The sequence below is a fragment of the Leguminivora glycinivorella genome, chromosome 10 (assembly GCF_023078275.1).
Source record: "Leguminivora glycinivorella isolate SPB_JAAS2020 chromosome 10, LegGlyc_1.1, whole genome shotgun sequence".
NCBI classification, from domain to species: Eukaryota; Metazoa; Arthropoda; class Insecta; order Lepidoptera; family Tortricidae; genus Leguminivora; species Leguminivora glycinivorella.
Window position 1 is genome coordinate 23,155,764 of NC_062980.1, and position 17,806 is coordinate 23,173,569.

Here is a 17,806-nt window from a genome sequence, read left to right on the forward strand (position 1 = left end):
TGACAAGTAGCGGTACTGATAATTTACGCTAGTTAACGCGTGATTGTCGCTAGATGTCGCTTAACTATGCCTATAAAAATAACCCGCATTTACTGTTGTATGGAGTTACAACTCTTCCCTTACTTATTCCTCTGTGACGGTACTCGTAGGTAATTTGCGAAAGCTTCACCTGTCACGCCCGTGACGAAGGTGACGTGGCACGAGTTACGTTACCTTTATATCACATGAGCTTAGCTATGCCACTCTTGCCTAGGCTTTAGTGACTGTCAATCAAATTTTAGCACTAAAAAGACGGCAAATTTGAAAAATGTAGGGCTCACCGGCTGTTTGTCTTCATAAATAATAATAAATATTATAGGACATTCTTACACGGATTGACTAAGGTCCCACGGTAAGCTCATGAAGGCTTGTGTTGTGGGTACTCAGACAACGATATATCGTCACTACTTTTAAAAAATCTCGTATCTCACGCTGTTCCTCAAAGTTAAAACGCAGTAAGTCTATATGCATTCCATACATACTTACTACAATTTTCTTTTAATTGACAGACGAAGATACAAGTTTTTTTTAAAGTAGTGACGATATATAATATACACATACTTATATACATAGAAAACATCCATGACTCAGGAACAAATATCTGTGCTCGTCACACAAATAAATGCCCTTACCGGGATTCGAACCCGGGACCGCGGCGTAGCAGGCAGGGTCACTACCGACTGAGCCAGACCGGTCGTCACTTCATAAAACTCGTGCCTTCCTAAACCTTGCCACTCCCGCTCCCCGCTGAAAGTGCCGCCCACCTCGTCTGGGTTACCTCACAGTTACCGCCTGTCAAAAACGCGAACAGTCGACCTGTCATATTTCATTCATACAAGCATAATACGCGTTGACCTGCACGAGCTTAGACTGTGTGCTAGGAACGCGCCTCTTTCATATAATATTTGATCGCCACTGTCCGAGGTGTGCTTAAGGCAAGGACACACTTGTCCCACGTACGCAACGTATGCAATGCAACGTAGGAGAGATTGTGTGCACACTTGTCCCACGTATACAACGTGTATTGACATCAGGGTACGTAGCTGAATGGCACAAACGCTCACGAAACGAAACCTCGTAGATATCTATCTTGCGTATTAGCGCGACAGAGCCAGACTACCTTTCGCGGCGTTTCGTTTTCGTTTCGCGTCGCACAAATGCCATTCGGCTACGGCACCAGACGTTGTGTTTTCCAGGTGCACTCCTGTACAATGTTTCCCAATTTAGAAAGTGAATTTGAAGACGATTTAGCTTTGTTATTAACGCAAAAACGACGGGCTGTGGCATCGTAGCTCCCGAACGGATGAACCGATTTAGATTTAGTTTTGTTTTTGTTTGAAAGCTGAGTTAGTCGGGAGTGTACAGTCAACAACACAGCTGTGTATACAGACAAAGTGTCAAAAATATGTATACAGAACTTTATTACCTGTACATAAAAGTGTGTATACATATTTTTGACACTTTGTCTGTATACACAGATGTGTTGTTGACTGTACTTAACTATGTTTCATGAAAATTGGTCTGTCGGGGGTTTTTTTTTATTTTAATTTTATGGTTAGGTTATTAAATGAAAATCTTCGCGCCACAAAGAAAAAAGAAATAAAGAGAAGATATTGGGTTCATGATATAAATAAAGAGATATAAAATGTTGGTGAATACCACACCTTATTGCAGAGATTGGAATGTGATGACGACCGATTCTTTATGTAGGTACTTCCGTTGTTTAAAGTACCATTTGTGGACCAAAATGTTGACCGAATGGTGGCCGCTATCGGATGTAAGAAGCGCCTGGCATCCGTTGGCTCGTTGGGCGGACGACATTCGAAAAACTGCGGGGCACTTCTGGATGAGGTTAGCCCAGGACCGGGATAAGTGGCGTACACGAAGGGAGGCCTATGCTCAGCAGTGGGCAATTAATGGCTGAAATGATGATGATGATGTGATGATTATCAAAGTACAATTTGAGGAAATTAACAGTATAAAATTGAGTGTGAGTGTGACATAAAAAAAGAACAACAAGTTTCGGAACCGTTTGTTTACGGTAAGTACTAAGCCGAAATATAAATATAGGTCACAACCCTTGATGTAACTATGATAGGCGTTATAAATGAGTAAAACAAATAAATATGGTTCAGAATATATTTGTATTGTAAATTATTATTTTCATAAAAAAGGCGAATATTTTGCGAAGATTGTTTATACTTAGCGGCATCGGATGAGATTTGAGTATTGGATAGTTCAACACCAACTATAATAATATAAGTTGGGGAATTATATTTAAAGAAAGAAGAAAGAAAGAAAAAATATTTATTTGGTATAAGAACAGTACCGGTACAACACAATACAAATAGAGTGAACCGGTATACCAAATAGGATGCCGCTAAGCGTAGACCGTGCCTAAGAGACACGGCACTGATTTTCAGAAATGAGCTCCTCTCATCTGACTAGCAGTTTCAAATGAAACTTCTGTATAGGGTAGTTCAGCTAAATAAGTCTTCGGCTGCTTATCTGACTCCTAATAGGTATCTTCGATGTATTTTGTTGAGCTTCAAGTTGTTTGATTTCTGCTTCACTTATAGCTTTAAGCAAATCCATTTTAATTCTTATTTGATCCAGTTTTGGAAGTTTCTTCAAAGTTTTACTCATGCTTAAAAAGAAGGTATCTAAATCATCCATTTCTTTTTCTTTCATTCTAATCTCTTGAGAGGTTTTCATCATTTCTAGCAGATCACCTAAATCATGGCGACTAGAACTAGTCTTTCTTTTGCGTGACGCATTCGATGCGGGAGTACTGGTACGGGAAAAAATGTTTTCAGGGGATGCCGGCGATGTCGGACTTTCAAGAAATGGAAAAGAATCGTTACTAGACATTGTATTATTATCAAGGTCAACCTCGAGTTTAAGATTGCCTGTAGTAGGGCGGCCCTGCAAATATGGCTTTAAAAATGACATTTGTTCTTCAAAGCGCCAAGGCGCAATCTTTTTTCCAGCCTGCCCACTTTTCTTTTGGCGCCGTTTCATAGCATTATTATAGCAATTACGCAACTTGTTCCAATCTTCTTTGCACTCCTGAACTGCAAAAAGAAATTAACACATAGATTATTGTTAAAAGGTCTCACGAAAAAATTACAAATCTTGTTTTATATAAGTACCTATTATAGGTTCCTCGCTACGGGTCATTCATTCCTAAGCATCGGATTCAGTTATCGCATGGGATTTTGTACTGTACGCAGAATTGTGACGGAGGTTTGTGACGGAACTTTGTATGCGTTGAATGAGGAGGAGGATGATGATGATGATGATGATGAAAACTATGCTATGTCCTTTCCCCATACCAAATTTCATCTGAATCGGTTCAGTTCAGCGGTTTGAGCGTGAAGAGCTAGCAGACAGACAGACAGACATAATATGAAGGTTAGGTTCACGTCTAGATGAAGGTTACACGGAAAAAACGTTTTAAATGAATTACTTTTAATTGGATAGTTTATTTATTACACCCTACATTTTAGATTAAAAACACATTTTTCTAAATGTGAAACACAAAATTTTTCACCACACCAACACGAACAAAATACTGACTTTAGAACATCAAACAAAATCACCTCCACCAATCTATTCAATATTTATGATTCAAAATCATCATTTATTGGTAAATTCAACCAGCCCGCTTAAGACATCAAGTTAAAATTTGTATGAAATTACTTTGCACTCTTCTGGATAAAATGCAATTTTTTCAGTTGGTGTGGTGAAAAGTTATTTTCGTGTACCTTCATGTTCAAAGAAAAATATTGTGGGATGTGCTTACCAGTCTTGCCGTGTAGTTTTGCTATTTCTTCCCATGCCGCATTGCGTAAGGTAGCATCGCGATATTCGTGGCAACTAATATTATAAATGGCTTCATATCGCCTAACCAATTCGATGAGTTGTTCGTCGGCCATTTTGCAGCGCGAGTTACATTCATACCGCGATGACGCGTCAGAATGTAAGATCTCTAGAAACACACTAATCGTACGCGTGGGTGCGTGGGAAAGCGTGTGATATCCCCTCCACAAGTCCACATTCCCACGGCGCGACAGGTCGAACGTTGCATGGCTTGCACGGGACGCGTGGGATAGCATTACGTACCTATGACAAATATGTTTCTAAGCACACAAATATCAGGGTCCAGATTTCATAATGCATTGCATCCATTGCGTGCGTGGGACAAGTGTGTCCTTACCGGTGCCCGATTGATATTCCGAAATAAAATACGCCGATTTTTGGTGCGCTGACAACGATTCGCCGACGCCTTTTTTGGTCGAATAACGATTGGAAGATTCTTATTTCGCATAATATTCGTTCGTAAACGGAGTCGGTTAGCAGAAATTTCATACGCCGATTTACTTTTCGTCGAATAATCATTTAGTAATTATAAAATTGGCCGACAAAAAATTGGTCGAAACACAATAGGTCGACTGATCATTTGGTTTTTTTTGGTGAGTTGGCAGGAACTGGCGTACAAACTGTTCTGCGGAGTCAAAAATCTAGTTGTTAGAACGTTTATAAGAGTAACTCACGTTCATTTCAACTACTTATTTATATTAATCATCATGTTCGGATTCTAAGAAATAATTTTAATAAATGATGTACCTATGTATTGTTCAGCGCCAATTTCCGAAAACTTCTCTTGCGGTCCTGCGGTAGACTATGTCGGTCTCGCATCGGTCTAATAAGTCATCAGGAAAGGTGAAATAGACGTTAAGGCCAATGATGATGATGATGTATTGTTATTTTACATCTCTCATTCGGAAAGTAAGAATATAATTTGCTTCAAAGACGATGATGATGGCAAATTTTCTAATACATCTAAGGAACTACTGACATTTTGATTTTGCAGGATTTTATGAGGCTTGCTCGAAAAATTAGATTCGGTTTTTAAGTTATTCTTGAAATCTGTTTTTTTTTTGCGTAGTGGGTTTGGGCCATGATTTTGTGTCCCCGTAGTATTTATTATAATATGTTTATTACTTTGAATATTTAACATCGTTTCGGTACACGATTTGCACTCGTAAATACTATCGCGGTAGGTTTCACACCTCCCATAATATTATGTATCTGGTTTGGCCACTTTATTTCTTTCAAATTAATAGTGTAAAATATTAAAAGAATTGGATCAGTTTAAATTTGCCCCCAGTTGCAATTGTACCGCTGTACTTTACAAAATACCTACGAGAATTTAAAATGTGATACCGTGTAAGAAATTTTTAAAATATTTATTTATTTATGTTTCTACAGTCAACAAGAGTGTCAGTTTATTAAACATTTTAACGATGTATAAAATGTGAAACGTTATTCGACTAAAGGTGACCTAGATGAAAATATTACTTTGCTAAATGAATAATTTTTAAGAAAAAAAAAACCCTCGCCTTTCGGGTTCTGGTGAAAGCTACTTGCGAATGTTGGATTATGTAGAAATGTGTAAGTATTTTTTAAAACTGCTTTTAATGCTTTAATTATTAGATGGAAACACAAATGAATATACGTATAACGTTAAGGTTTGAGGAGTTTCCTCAATTCCTCATGAATCCGATTATATTATAAGAAATCGAAGCTTGACAAACTTTGACTTCAAAACATATGCTTAACAAACATAACTAAATAAATGTCACTGTTCTGAACTTAAATGCATGCTTTTCTTACAAAAATACCAAAGTCACTATGAGTGTGCCGTTCAGGTTTGAGGAGTTTGGTTCTGGCCATCATCAGCAGTTCCACTGCACCAAATGTCACTGTTCTGGACGAAAGTGCATGCTGTTCTTATAAAAATACCAAAGTCACTATAAGTATGCCGTTCAGATTTGAGGAGTTCGGTTCTGACCATCATCAGAAATTCCACTGCACCAAATGTCACTGTTCTGGATGAAAGTGCATGCTGTTCTTATAAAAATGGCAAAGTCACTATAAGCGTGCCGTTCAGATTTGAGGAGTTTGGTTCTGGCCATCATCAGCAGTTCCACTGCACCAAATGTCACTGTTCTGAACGAAAGTGCATGATGTTCTTATAAAAATACCAAAGTCACTATAAGCGTGCCGTTCAGATTTGAGGAGTTCGGATCTGACCATCATCAGAAATTCCACTGCACCAAATGTCACTGTTCTGGACGAAAGTGCATGCTGTTCTTATAAAAATGGCAAAGTCACTATAAGCGTGCCGTTCAGATTTGAGGAGTTTGGTTCTGGCCATCATCAGCAGTTCCACTGCACCAAATGTCACTGTTCTGGACGAAAGTGCATGCTGTTCTTATAAAAATACCAAAGTCACTATAAGCGTGCCGTTCAGATTTGAGGAGTTCGGTTCTGACCATCATCAGAAATTCCACTCCACCAAATGTCACTGTTCTGTACGAAAGTGCATGCTGTTCGTATAAAAATACCCAAGTCACTATAAGCGTGCCGTTCAGATTTGAAGAGTTCCGTTCTGGCCATCATCAGCAGTTCCACTGCACCAAATGTCACTGTTCCGTACCTAAATACATGCTGTTCCTTTATTAACACAAAAATCACCATATGTATGCCTTTCAGATTTGAGGAGTTCCCTCGATTTCTCCAGGATCCCATCATCAGAACTGGGTTCTGAGAAAAATGGGACCAATCTGTATGTATATACATTCAATCAAAAAAAAAAATTTCAAAATCGGTCCAGGAACGACGGAGATATCGAGGAACAAACATAAAAAATAAAAACATACAGACGACTTGATAACCGTCCTTCTTGAGATATGAGGCGACGGTTAATAACCGTCCTTCTTGAGATATGAGGCGACGGTTAAAAATGTCCAATAATAGTTCGGATAATTTGCACAGAAGCGAACTGAACTGTGTGCGAACCAAGATTCTGCGTAACGTTATTCGACCAAAAGTGACAGCGATAGTTTGATTATTCGGCTAAATGGCATTCGGCGAATCGTTGTCGGCGAATCAATAATCGGCTAAAAAATTGTCGGAGAATCATTAGGTAGCCGTCCTTACCTTAAATTTTTATTGAAAATGAAGGGCGAACGTTCAATTCTCAAAGATTTTTTTTATTTTGCGCCCTTTTCTAGTGCCGAAATTTGATCCTGCTTTACTTTTTATTATTGAGCTGTACCCTGTACCTAACTAAAATCTGTCATCATCATCATCATCATCACAAGGTCGTTTTTACAAAGTATTTTTATAAGTGCAACGGATACGCCAAAGTAAACAAAAATGTATATATTTTTTTTACGTAACCGTTTTTTGCGTCTAGTGTAAAGTCGTGTTTTTCGAGATATACCGTTTTTCTTATTCTGATCGTTTACAAACCACGTGAGACGTTTGCTCGTAGAAACGATTACAAAATGCAGTTATTGATTTACTCATTCATGTCAGTGGTCGACTTAGCGCTCAAAAAAAACAATATAAAGCCTGGCACCGTAGCCGAATGGCATTTCTACGACGCGAAACGAAAACGAAACGCGGCGAAAGGTAGTCTGGCTCTGTTGCGTCAATACGCAAGAGCGATAGAGATAGTTATCTACGAGCGTTTAGTTTCGTGAGCGTTTGTGCCATTCGGCTTCTCACCCTGGCCCCGTAGCCGAATGGCATTTCTCCGACGCCAAACGAAAGCGATACGCCGCTGGCTCTGTCGCGCCAATACGCAAGCGCGATAGAGATAGATATCTACTAGCGCTTCGTTTCGTGAGCGTTTCGTGAGCGATTGTGCCATTCGGCTAGCCACCCTGACCAGAAATATGAGTACTTACGCGCCATGGTGCGGAAATTCACTAGAACTATTTTCTTCATACTACTTATACTGAATTGTCACTGCATACATCAGAAAAACAGCGCCCTCTTGACAATAGTCATATATTTCTGGTCAGGCAAATTCAACGTGATCTAATGTTGTGACCTCGTCGGCCTTGAGATCAACAACATTTTTGGTTCGTTTTCGACTAAACTTAGACATATTTTTGCAGTTGATTGTAGGCAATCTCGCGCGCTGTGTTTTCGGTAGTGGTGTACCTAATTAAAACTTTAAAATGGACGTTTTAAGACGTCTTTTTTGTTGCCGTGTGAAACCTGAACATAAAAAGTTTAGAGATAAAGAGATATTTATGAGTTAGGTCATTACTCCCGCTGTGTCAGGAGAGCCATACCATTTACTGATGAGCCAAAACTGACGGATGAAGCTGATGGGGCATCCTCTGACTCCGTAGTTGAAGTGGAAGGTTTAGGAAGACCCGAGGACAGAAGGATCACAACAAGAGCGCGGTTTACTTATTGCCTGGAAGGGTAAGATAACCTAAATAAAATATGCATAGGTGCCAATAATCAATATTTATTTTATTTAATTTATTTAGAAACAAACAGTCTCTTATATAGAGGTAGGTATACTTACATGGCAGGTAACCTAACCTAACCTGTGTGAAGTTTTCAAGTAGGTAATTATTATATTATACACTAGCTTTTACCCGCGGCTTTCGCACGCGTTAGAAAGATCCCATCCCTCCATCAATTCAATATCTCCACTTAAAAACCGGCCAAGAGCGTGTCGGGCCACGCTCAGTGTAGGGTTCCGTAGTTTTTCGTATTTTTCTCAAAACCTACTAAACCTATCAAGTTGAAAACAATTTTCCTAGAAAGTCTTTATAAAGTTATACTTTTGTGATTTTTTTCATATTTTTTAAACATATGGTTCTAAAGTTAGAGGGGGGGGGGGGGGACGCACTTTTTTTCCTTTAGGAGCGATTATTTCCGAAAATATTAATATTATCAAAAAACGATCTTAATAAACCCTTATTCATTTTTAAATACCTATCCATCAATATATCACACGTTGGGGTTGGATGGAAAAAGAATATCAGCCCCCACTTTACATGTAGGGGGGGTACCCTAATAAAACATTTTTTCCATTTTTTATTTTTGCACTTTGTTGGCGTGATTGATATACATATTGGTACCAAATTTTAGCTTTCTAGTGCTAACGGTTACTGAGATTATCCGCGGACGGACGGACGGACGGAGGGACGGACAGACAGACATGGCGAAACTATAAGGGTTCCTAGTTGACTACGGAACCCTAAAAAATCACGTCAATTCGTCGTTCCGTTTGGCCGTGAAAGACGGACAAACGCACAGACACACACACTTTCCTATTTATAATATTAGTATGGATTTGAAGTGTGATGTGTGTCTGTGCCGTTTCCGCCAGTGGCGCCTTCCGGCGAATAAATGGGTCAAGTTTCTTAATTACAGTTATACATAATTATATTACTTATTTAATTTATACGTACAAGTATAACTCTGTACCTGTTTACGATAATGTGCACTTGAGCATTATTAATAAAATAAGTACCTATACTTATCGCAATTGAACCATACTGAACGCAGTATTAAGGAATGAACACCTAACTGAATAGTTTACAAGTATTTTAGAATATTACAGTTCCTATCGGAGCTATGGAGTGCGTTTTATGTTGTTTATGCTGTTGTTATCATCCCCCTGTGAGGACCAGACATGGATATGGACTTGAGACGCTCGAGCTAACGTGGAACTTAGGAATATTGGAGCAAAGAAGAGGACTTCCTATAAATTAAACAAGTAATTACAAGTTATGATAATTTTATGTGATTTGTGCTAGCTGCTAGGGCACCCCATAGGTGTATGGCCTCCACAAGATCTTTTCACGCCTTTCTATCTTGAACCACCGCCTTGGCCTCGTTCCAGCTCTGTCCAAATTCCCGCAGCTCGTTCTCTACACTCCGCCTCCAGGTGTGTACGGGGCGTTTGCGGGCTCGGTTAACTCCTTGAGTGGTTTTTGTTTTTCTGAGATTTTCTTTATTTTTCCCGTGGAAAGGAAGAACTTAGAACACGTTATAAATATTACGAGCGGGAAGGACCAATGATCAGGTAGGTAAATCCCGGCCTGAGTCATTGGCGAGCGGGCGTCCCGGCATTCTACGCAGCATCATTTCAGTAGGTACCTACCACTCATTAGGCCAACAGTGTCGTCTGTTACCTTGTTGTGTTCAATTTATTTTTATTATTTTTTTTCTGTTTTCTTAAATACTTTTTTTTGTTTGCTATGTTTGTTTTATTGTGTGTATGGTTTGATGTGTTAGGTATAATGTATTATTATCTAAGTATTGTACGAGCTCCCCTATAAATAACACGAGTTGAGGAAAAAGTAGCATGTGAATTCATAATTCAATACAAAATTTGCCGGTTCACTCAGCCCGATTAAATAAATATTCAGTTACAAAAGCCATGTCGAAATCTCTATTGGATTGTTGTTTGGAGTCTGTGTGTGTCTGTTTTTGCTCGTGGCGCGCTGCGAGAAAGTGGATTTTGGCAGACAGCGGCAAAGTTACAAAAGAAAGCCACCATTTGGGCAGACAGCGGGGTTATGGATTGGAGAGGTACCTAACATAGTCTTAATACTACTAAGCTTTGAAACTTAATATAGTGTGTTATTACCATCAAGGTTTTTTGAAGGAGCGTATTTTTCTTTTATACTACATCGGTGGCAAACAAGCATACGGTCCACCTGATGGAAAGCGGTCACCGTAACCTATGAATGATTGCAAACTCAACTAAGTACACAGCAAAAAGGAGTGTAGATACAAGTTCTAAGGGGGTTCGGGTTGCCGACGACTTAAAGGACAATAGGCGGAACAAATTAGTATTAATTGATTAATTTTGTATAACTGTCTGATATACGAGTACATACATTGGTTTCAATCAATGCCCGCATGGTGGTAACACACTGTATACTCGATCCTCTTTAGCATTAATAAAAGTGATAGACTCCCTGGCTAGGCCCTGTGGGGCTTTTCTTAAGGTTAAGGTTTTTTTATGCCACGTCGGTGGCAAACAGGTATACGGCCCGCCTGATGGAAAGCGGTCACCGTAACCTATGGACGCCTGCAACTCAAGGGGTGTCACATGCGCTTTGCCGACCCATTAGAAACTTGTACACTCCTTTTTTGAAGAACTTCATACTGTAGTTCATTGGGAATACCTCGGCAGGGAGCTCATTCCACAGCCGGAGCGTTCGTGGGAGGAAATTCCTCTGAAACCGCACGGTGCGCGACCATTTAGGTTGCAAGGTGTGTTGATGAGCGCCCTGTCAATGGCGAGCGATGGGATGCGATGATGAAAAGTGGCCGTTGTCAAAGAGTTCTTCAGAAAACAACCCATTGTACAGGCGATAGAACACACATAAGGAGGCGAAGTCTTTCCTTAGACTTAAGAGTTCAATACCGCCTGTGAATTGTAGTTATTTTTGAGTAGTGCTTGCTAGGAGTCAGTTGCTTTTAAGAGTTCTAGCTAGATTTCTGACAATTGAATTTAACGGCCCTAGGTAGGTGGATGTTGAATTTGTTGATCAAGTGTTGACTAGAGGTGTGTGATGGTAATTGGTCTTTACGGCTCAGCCACGACATTGGTCTAAGCGCGGCAGCGGTGAGCGGCGGCCATACATTGGAGCGAGACACAGTGATGGGACTTTTCATTTGCACGTATGGCTGCCGCTCACCGCTGACGCGCTTAGACCAATGTCGTGGCTGGGCCGTTAGGGTCCTCTGATAGGCCTACTCGTAGCTAAACCATCGGCCGCCAAAAATAGTGAAAATACTAACTCAATGTAAGGCCTGTGTGCGTAGCCCAATGCACAAACGCTCCACGAAACGCTCACGATAATATCTCTTTCATAGCTATCTATTTATATCGGTCTAGCGTATTGGGGTCATTTTTTTCAAAGTTGTCCACCCCAATTTCTGTGTAACATTGGTATTTTTTACGCGATTCATACTCAGAATCGCGAGGTCTTTCGATCCTTATAGGGGAAAAAAGTGTCCCAAGATTTTCATACATTTTTCAAACCTTCCATTCCGTTACCGCGATACAAAATGTATGAAAAATTGGTAACGGAATGGGAAAAAACCTTTGGACACTTTTTTTCTCCTATAAGGATTGGAAGAGCTCGCGATTCCGAGTCGAACCGAAACCACATAAAAAATTCCAAATCAAAAAAAAAATTACAACTTTGAAGAAAATGGCCCATTGGCGCAACAGAGCCAGACAACATTTCTGCGGCGTTTCGGTGGCGTTTCACGTCGCAGAAACGCCATTCGGCCTACGGGGCCTGAGTGGCCGTTCGGAGCATAGCGTTCGGTGAGACGGGCTCGCCCGCGTGCACGCTATCTAATGCAGCGTCGACTCAGGACACTTGTATGAGCTTCAATTGTTTGACATGCACGCCGCACGCCCGCCCCGCTGCACGCACAATATGAGCGTACACTCAAGCCTTACACATTTTTTATTTTAAGAGAAGATTTACATACTTCATATTAAAAATCGTACCTCAATTTTTTAGTGCCACCTGCAACCTATTAAGTACTACTATCATAACTACACTGATGATGCCTATTACAGTATTACTCGTATGTCATTTGTTAAAAATAACCTAACCACAAAATTAAAATTTTTAAAAAACCCCCGACTGCGACATAGTAGACCGATTTTCATGAAACATGGCTAAGAACATTCCTGAGTAACTCAGCTTTCAGACAAAAAAACTAAACCTAAATCGGTTCATCCGTTCGCCAATGCCAAAGACAGACAGACAAACAGACAGACAGACAGATGGACAGACAGACACGTCAAACTTATAACACCCCGTCGTTTTTGCGTCGGGGGTTATAAATAAAAACGCCATAATATATGGGGATAATATGATTTTGGCCACTTCCAGGATGCGAACAACGCCATCTAGTTTTAAGCCTAAAAGGCCATACGTTTCAGGGGTACGCTTTTTTGTATGGGCTTTGTTTCTTTGTTACAGATATGAGAAAAATGCCATGTTGATATTCGCGAATACAGAGCCACTAGGGCCGGAGTACGTGGACCAACGAGTGGGACTGATGAAGAGGAGCTTCGGGCAGTTTAGCTTCGAGACGGAGGTGCATGTAGACCTGGGGCCTGGGGAGATGGAGGCTCAGTTGGAGAACTGTAAGTTTGTATACAAAAACATAACTTCGCATAGACAGATAAAGTCTAAAAAAACGTACCTCGGAAACTGTGTAAGAAATGTACGGTCGCCTGGATGGTGCTACCTTTAATTGAATCACGGCTAGATGGCGCTAATACTAACTTGTCAACTTTTACACAGCCATAAGTATTTTGTTTTCTTTAGAACCATTGTTTAAAAAAGCATATATATATATATATATATATATATATATATATATATATATATATATATATATATATATATATATATATTATCCATACTAATATTATAAATGGAAAAGTGTGTGTGTCTGTTTGTTTGTCCGTCTTTCACGGCAAAACGGAATTATTTAACTGGAGATAGTTGAAGGGATGGAGAGTGACAAAGGCTACTTTTTGTCTCTTTCTAACCCCCCACTTTCCTAAAATGGAAGGTGGAAGTTTGTATGGAGCACTCCGCAATTTACGAAATTTAGTGCTATCGAAGCCGCGGGCAATAGCTAGTGTTTACATAATTTATAAAAAAATAGATCAAGAGATCCTATCGGCTATCCAAAAGTTGGTAAAAAATATTTTTACCAACTGATGTAATTGTATGTAAATCTAAAAGCATGCCCCGCTGATTAAATTCTTTTTAAGTTTTCAGCAAAGACTTTTCAAGAGTAGGCGCAGTCTGTATAGCAGTGGTGGGAGGAAAGGGGGAGGCGGGTCAACTTCCGGCGGGGGCGCTGCAATGCCACGAGACTCGTGTGCTCAACCGGCTGACTTCCGGTCTACCGGGCGCGCTGGCTGGACGTCCTAGGATCTACATCACTGAGGTACGCAGAATCTCTAAAATCTGATTAGCTGATTGATTCTTCAGAGCTTGAGTTAGCACTGAGTGAGTAGGTATCATATTGGCCCCTGGACAGGAACTGCGTCGGGGAAAAAGGTTCCAATTTGGAACCCTAGGCCACTGTAGAACTATGTCATAGTGACGTTATAAATCAGATTGTAAGAAATCTCTTACTGCTTGTCATTTTGACATGGTTGTAGAGTGGCCTAGGGTTCCAATTGGTTGATTGTACGTAATATAAACAAGTCAACAACTCTGAAAGTGTCTGGCGTTGTCTATGGTCTATAGATTTAAGGGGTAAGTGTAAGGCTTAAGTGCACGCTCATATTGGGCGTTGTGCGGGGCGGGGCGTGCGGCGTGCATGTCAAACAACTGAAGCTCATACAAGTGTCCTGAGTCGACGCTGCACAGTGTGGACGCACGCTCGCCCGCCCCGCTGCACGCGTCGCCGAACGCACCGCTCCGGGCGTCCACTTAAGCCTTACACATAGAAATATCCAGGAAGCCATACTGGGAAAGTGTATGTGTCTGATGTTTGTTTGTCCGTCTTTCACGGCAAAACGGAGAGACGAATTGACGTGATTTTTTAAGTGAAGATAGTTGGTGGGACGGAGAGTAACATAGTCTCCTTTTTGTCTCTTTATATACTCTTTTCTTAAAATGGGCGATGGCGCATTCCGCAAGTATTGAATTTAACGTGCGGTCAAAAGCTAGTTACCTTATATATTTTCCGGTGACTAATGATAGTTACAATTTAATGTGCAGGTGGTACGCGCTGGCATGGCGGCGGACTCTGGTGTGTACTCCCTACCCATCACCAGCCAGTACCCTGACGTGATCGCCGTCCACATACCTCTCATCATCGAGGGAGAGTCGTAAGTTACAAGTATTTCAACATAGGTATTTGAAATTTTAAAAACTATGATTTTAACTCAAACCTCCGACGTTCCAAGGACAACATTGTCCCCGTGGTCTCGGAGTATCCGTGGCCTGTTTGCAATCTTAAATACTTATGTGTTAAAATCGTGAAAGTTTAAATAAAGTATGTATTTCAACGTCTTATAAAATTATAAAAAGCAGGTCAATAGGGTGTGCGTAGGCAAAAATTCTTCGTCGTATTAGGATAAAATTCTATGTCAATATATTATCATCATCCTCCTTGCGTGATCCCGGCATTTGCCACGGCTCATGGGAGCCTGGGGTCCACTTTGACATTATGTTGGTCGAAAATACCTACCAAGAGAAAGGGAGGGGGATTATTCAGTGACGTAGGTTTTAGTAGGCCCAGAGCCTTATCAAACTAAGAACAGTTGGCACTTGACATTGATTTTGATAGTAGTTAGAGAAGATAATTAGTTCAACGACGACTTACCGTAAGTAATATTAATCATGTATCCATATTTTCCAGAAACCCTTTGCAAATGCTATGCGACAGGCTGGGTACAGAGCGAGATCTAAAAGCCGAAGTAATGGCCGCGGCTCATGAGGCTGAAACTACATTCCCTGCACTCCAAGATCACCCTATACAAGTTGATAGCACACTCACACTAGAACTAGAGCTTGTTAGGAAAACAGATGCTTTAGAAACTAGTCAAATAGATTCCACAATCGGTTTTAACGGGATTGCCGAAGATGTAAATGTTGGCGAATCTTCGGCAGTAGAAGTTTTGAATGTTGGTAACAAAGAAACTAGTCAAATAGATTTGAAAGTTAATGAGACTTTAGTAGAAGTTTTGAATACTGAAAACAAAGAAATGCAAGCGAAGGGGCAGGACGAGACAAACAAGTCCATAGCAGAAGGTTTAAATGATAGCACTCTTAGCTTAGAACTGGAGCTTCTTAAGAGGAGAGATGATGCTGCTGTAGGAACTAGTCCAGCAGATTCCATATTAGCAAATGGGCTTAAAGGGACTGCACAAGATGTAGGTGTTGGAGAGTCTTCCACAGTAGAAGGTTTGAATGTTGATCCCAAAGGCATTCAATTAGATTTAAAAGTTGGCGAGACATCCGCACTAGCAGAAGCTTTGAATACTGAAAACAAGGAAATACAAGTGGAGAAACAGGTTAACGAGACAAACACAACTATAGGAGGTTTGAATGATGAGGATTTAGATCAAGGAAGACAAGCTAACAGTGAACATGCGGACGACTTACCTAACGGTGCCAAAGAGATTTCAAGATAGAAGGCAACCCACAAAATAATACGAATGTCTATATAACGTACCTATGTATAAAATTAAAATAATAATAGAAATAATAAAAATAAATAAATCTTTTAAAAATGTTGTTTTTATATGTAATTTCATGTGTTTGTAATAAAATAACAAAAAAATGTACATTACACAAGTGCGGAAAAGTACAAGTTCGAAACGAGTGGCGATAAATTAAAACACGATATATTAAGTTATAGAAATAAATACATAACGCTCTATAGAAAAATCATGAGACATGCTAAAAGACTTGCAGTTCAAGCAGAGATAGACAGATCCCAAGATTCTGTGAAATGTATTTGGAATCTAGTGAATAAATGTAGAAATAAAACAAAGAAGAATAATCAAAAGTCAATGCAATTAGTGGTAGATAATAAAGTAATCTGTGATTCTAGAGAAGTAGCATGTATTTTTTCGAGCAAGTTTGATCACGGAAAGAACATCGGTGAAGTTGACTTTGGTAATGCACTTGAAATGGTAGAGAGTAATGTAGATACAAGTTACAAAGATATGAAGTGGTGGACCGTAACCCCTACAGAAATCGTAAGCCTTGTTTCATCCATGAAAAATAAAAAATCTTGCGGTCATGATGAAATGCCAATCACAATTTACAAGGACAATATCGATTTACTAGCGGGCCCATTAGCATACTTCTTTAATAAATGTTATGAACTTGGTAGCTTCCCCGATCAACTTAAAGTAGCAAAAATACTCCCGGTATATAAAAAAAATGCTAAGAATGATCCAAAAAACTACCGTCCGATTTCTTTATTGCCGGTTATGTCGAAATTGTTCGAAAAAGTGATCAAAAAAAGGCTCAGTGCACACCTAAATGTACACAATGTAATAAATCCTAGACAATTTGGATATCAAAGAAATATTGGTACAAGAGATGCAATAGACACGTTACATTACTTAGTGACGTAGTACAGTGCCTCAACAATGGAATGAAAGTAGCGGGTCTCTTCTTAGATTTAAGTTCCGCTTTCGATACGGTGGACCATACAATTCTTCTAAGAAAGTTAGAATACTACGGGGTAAGAGGAAAAAATCTTCAAATACTTAGAAATTATTTACAGGGCAGGAAACAGTATGTAGAAATCAGAGACTTAGACGAAGGACAAGACAAAGTATTCAAGTCAAAAATCACCACAATTTCTAGAGGGGTCCCACAAGGATCTATTCTAGGTCCTATTCTCTTCATTATATTTATTAATGACGTCATAAAGTACGTACAAAACTCCCTAAATAATTCAAACGTGGTAATCTTTGCTGATGATACTAATGCCATTATCAGTGCTACAAACGAAGTTGAACTTAAAAGTAATGTTAAAAGAGCTCTCTCGATTTTCCATAAGTGGTTCAGAGATAATCGTTTGAAATTAAATACGGAAAAAACAAGTATAGTACAGTTTAAGAGTGATCGAAAAAATAAAGAGACCCTAGAACTAGACTTTGATGATGACACTCTACGATTCGTTGAGGTTGTCAGGTTTCTAGGGGTGGAAATTGATTCTTATCTTAACTGGAAACAGGAGTTAAATCAAATTGAAAACACTATTAGTTCTGCCTGCTTTGCTCTAAGGAATTTAAGAGATGTGATTGGAATAGACCATTTAAAAACTGTATATTACGCCCTGGTTGAGTCAAAACTGAGGTATAGCATTAAATTCTGGGGGGCAACGTATAGCTACAATATAAAAAGAGCTT

At 39.7% G+C, this 17,806-nt stretch overlaps 2 protein-coding genes across 3 annotated transcripts; one reads left to right on the forward strand and one right to left on the reverse strand.

The window, feature by feature from the left end:
- Positions 1 to 2,307: 2,307 nt before the first annotated feature.
- LOC125230643 lies at positions 2,308 to 4,203 on the reverse strand. The gene is made up of 2 exons (XM_048135869.1): positions 3,845 to 4,203; positions 2,308 to 3,113 (listed from the first exon to the last, which is right to left on the reverse strand). The coding sequence occupies exons 1-2, from the start codon at positions 4,155 to 4,157 to the stop codon at positions 2,524 to 2,526; spliced, it is 903 nt and encodes a 300-aa protein (XP_047991826.1). The 5' UTR covers positions 4,158 to 4,203; the 3' UTR covers positions 2,308 to 2,523.
- A 5,236-nt stretch (positions 4,204 to 9,439) lies between these two features.
- LOC125230523 lies at positions 9,440 to 16,098 on the forward strand. 2 transcript variants are annotated; one of them, XM_048135699.1, is made up of 5 exons: positions 9,440 to 9,640; positions 12,885 to 13,051; positions 13,691 to 13,869; positions 14,652 to 14,761; positions 15,295 to 16,098. In XM_048135699.1, the coding sequence occupies exons 2-5, from the start codon at positions 12,901 to 12,903 to the stop codon at positions 16,067 to 16,069; spliced, it is 1,215 nt and encodes a 404-aa protein (XP_047991656.1). In that variant the 5' UTR covers positions 9,440 to 9,640; positions 12,885 to 12,900; the 3' UTR covers positions 16,070 to 16,098. The 2 variants fall into 2 exon arrangements, with proteins under 2 accessions (XP_047991656.1, XP_047991655.1); XM_048135698.1 differs by lacking the exon at positions 9,440 to 9,640 and adding an exon at positions 10,155 to 10,458.
- Positions 16,099 to 17,806: the final 1,708 nt, after the last annotated feature.